This window comes from Camelina sativa, chromosome 6, assembly GCF_000633955.1.
Source record: "Camelina sativa cultivar DH55 chromosome 6, Cs, whole genome shotgun sequence".
NCBI lineage: Eukaryota > Viridiplantae > Streptophyta > Magnoliopsida > Brassicales > Brassicaceae > Camelina > Camelina sativa.
Window position 1 is genome coordinate 14,209,241 of NC_025690.1, and position 2,284 is coordinate 14,211,524.

A 2,284-nucleotide genomic window follows, 5' to 3' on the forward strand; every position below is an offset into this window, starting at 1 on the left:
AAGTTTCTGTTAAAGGTGTAGCTTTGAAATTCCAAAGCAGTATTACTTATTTGCTAGTATGTGTGTTTTACATATTCATTTACTTTGCCGGAGACAATGTTAAATTAGCAAAAGTAAAACAAAAGAGAAGAGAAGATTATGCATGTAAAACGTAATTGCATCCCTAAAAACGTTTTGTAAAGTTAACAATTTGAATAATTCACGGGAGAGAAAAGGGGTTTTGATTTGATTGAAAAAGTGTTAATATAAAAAGTAAAAACTAAAAAGAGTGAGTCGCTTTATAATTTACTCCCTCCATTTTAATATAAGATGTTTTAGAAAAGTTTTTTGTTTCATAATATAGAATGCTTTCAAGTTTCTATGCAACTTTTAGATTAGTTTAATATTTTATATTATACAGTATTGTTTCTGATTGGTTAAACTTGTTAAAGGTAAAGACTTCTTAATTTGCGTGCTTTAGTTAAAACATCCTATATATTGAAATCGAGGAAGTATTAAGATTCTAACACGTAACACGTAAGACATCCCATATTAAATGTGTGATAGTGCTAATACGACCACTCAAAATGTGTCACGTACAAACATAGAAAACAACTTTACTAACAAGGTGCACACACTCACTCATATATGCATATATACACTGATACACATAGAGATCTTAATTCTTCTCTATCTACTTATGTATAATTGTATATATTAACTGAGAAGACAAATTACAACTTAACCTTAGATTCATAAACATATTTGTATAGAAGTTTTGAACTTTTTTCTCAACAATATGAATGGCAATATATATTTAAAAAAAAAAAAAAAGTTTATCACCCATGTGCACATCGTGAAATATTATGTCAAACTTTGAATGCCTCATGACCTATGGTTCGGTCGTCGAAAACCACCAAAACTAGGTAATATACATATAGAAACTATAGTATTACATGGCTTATACATAAAGGCGCGGAGAGAATTCAAATGAGGAGTTAATACTGTTTAATGATGATGATTGTGGTAAATAAAGACTGAATCGGTCCAAAAAACAACATTTGATAGATTTTGCTGAGTTACCCTGAAACCTTAACTCATATAAATACATATATTTTTTCCTTCATAGGGGAACAACACGCCAAAACTGAAATCTCGAGGAAACAAATCAAACATTTAATAATTTATTCTTTTTTTCTTTTCTCGGCTAAAAAACTAATAATAATTTCCTAAAATATACGAATAATATCTCGCCGACAAATTTCCCATTCAATAACATTGACTTTCTCGTTACCCACTTTTCATTTCAAACTCACTCAAATTTTTTTCCTAAAGAGTAAAGAAACTTCTCTCCCTTGTCTTGTCTCCTTCTCTCTCTCTTTCTCTCTTTCTCTCTTTCAAAGCTAATAAATACAACATTTGCATCTAACGTTTCTCTAACACAAAAACATGCACTCGATCAGCTCTTTATTATATCTGACCTTCCTCGCCGTCTTCACCGTCTCTTTCGCCGGCGGCGAGAGGTTCAAAGAAGCTCCAGAGTTCTTTAACTCCCCGGAGTGTCTCACCATCGAAAACGACTACGACTTCGTGTGTTCGGACAAAGCCATCCACGTGGCAATGACCTTAGACGCGGCATACCTCCGTGGCTCAATGGCCGCGATTCTCTCCGTTCTCCAACACTCTTCTTGTCCTCAAAACATTGTTTTCCACTTCGTTACTTCGAAACAATCCCACCGACTCCAAAACTACGTCGCTTCTTCTTTTCCTTACTTGAAATTCCGGATTTACCCTTACGACGTAGCCGCCATCTCCGGCCTCATCTCAACCTCCATACGCTCCGCGTTAGACTCTCCGTTAAACTACGCAAGAAACTACCTCGCCGAGATACTCCCCACGTGTCTCTCACGTGTCGTATACCTCGACTCAGATCTCATACTCGTTGACGACATCTCCAAGCTCTTCTCAGCTCATATCTCAAACGATGTTGTTTTAGCTGCGCCTGAGTATTGCAACGCGAACTTCACAACGTACTTTACTCCAACGTTCTGGTCGAACCCTTCTCTATCCATAACTCTCTCCCTCAACCGTCGTCGTCCGCCTTGTTACTTCAACACCGGAGTGATGGTCATAGAGTTAAAGAAATGGCGTGAAGGAGATTACACGAGGAAGATTATAGAGTGGATGGAGCTACAGAAGCGGATCAGAATCTACGAGTTAGGCTCTTTGCCACCGTTTTTACTTGTCTTCGCCGGAAACATAGCTCCGGTGGATCACCGGTGGAACCAACACGGTTTAGGAGGAG

The 2,284-nt window shown here is 37.0% G+C and overlaps 1 protein-coding gene across 1 annotated transcript; it reads left to right on the forward strand.

Moving 5' to 3' along the window:
• On the forward strand, positions 1,235-2,283 carry LOC104699054 (probable galacturonosyltransferase-like 2; the record flags this gene model as incomplete). The annotated part of the gene is made up of 1 exon (XM_010414407.1): positions 1,235-2,283. A coding segment is annotated over exon 1 (855 nt), but the record flags the coding sequence as incomplete, so codon positions are not given.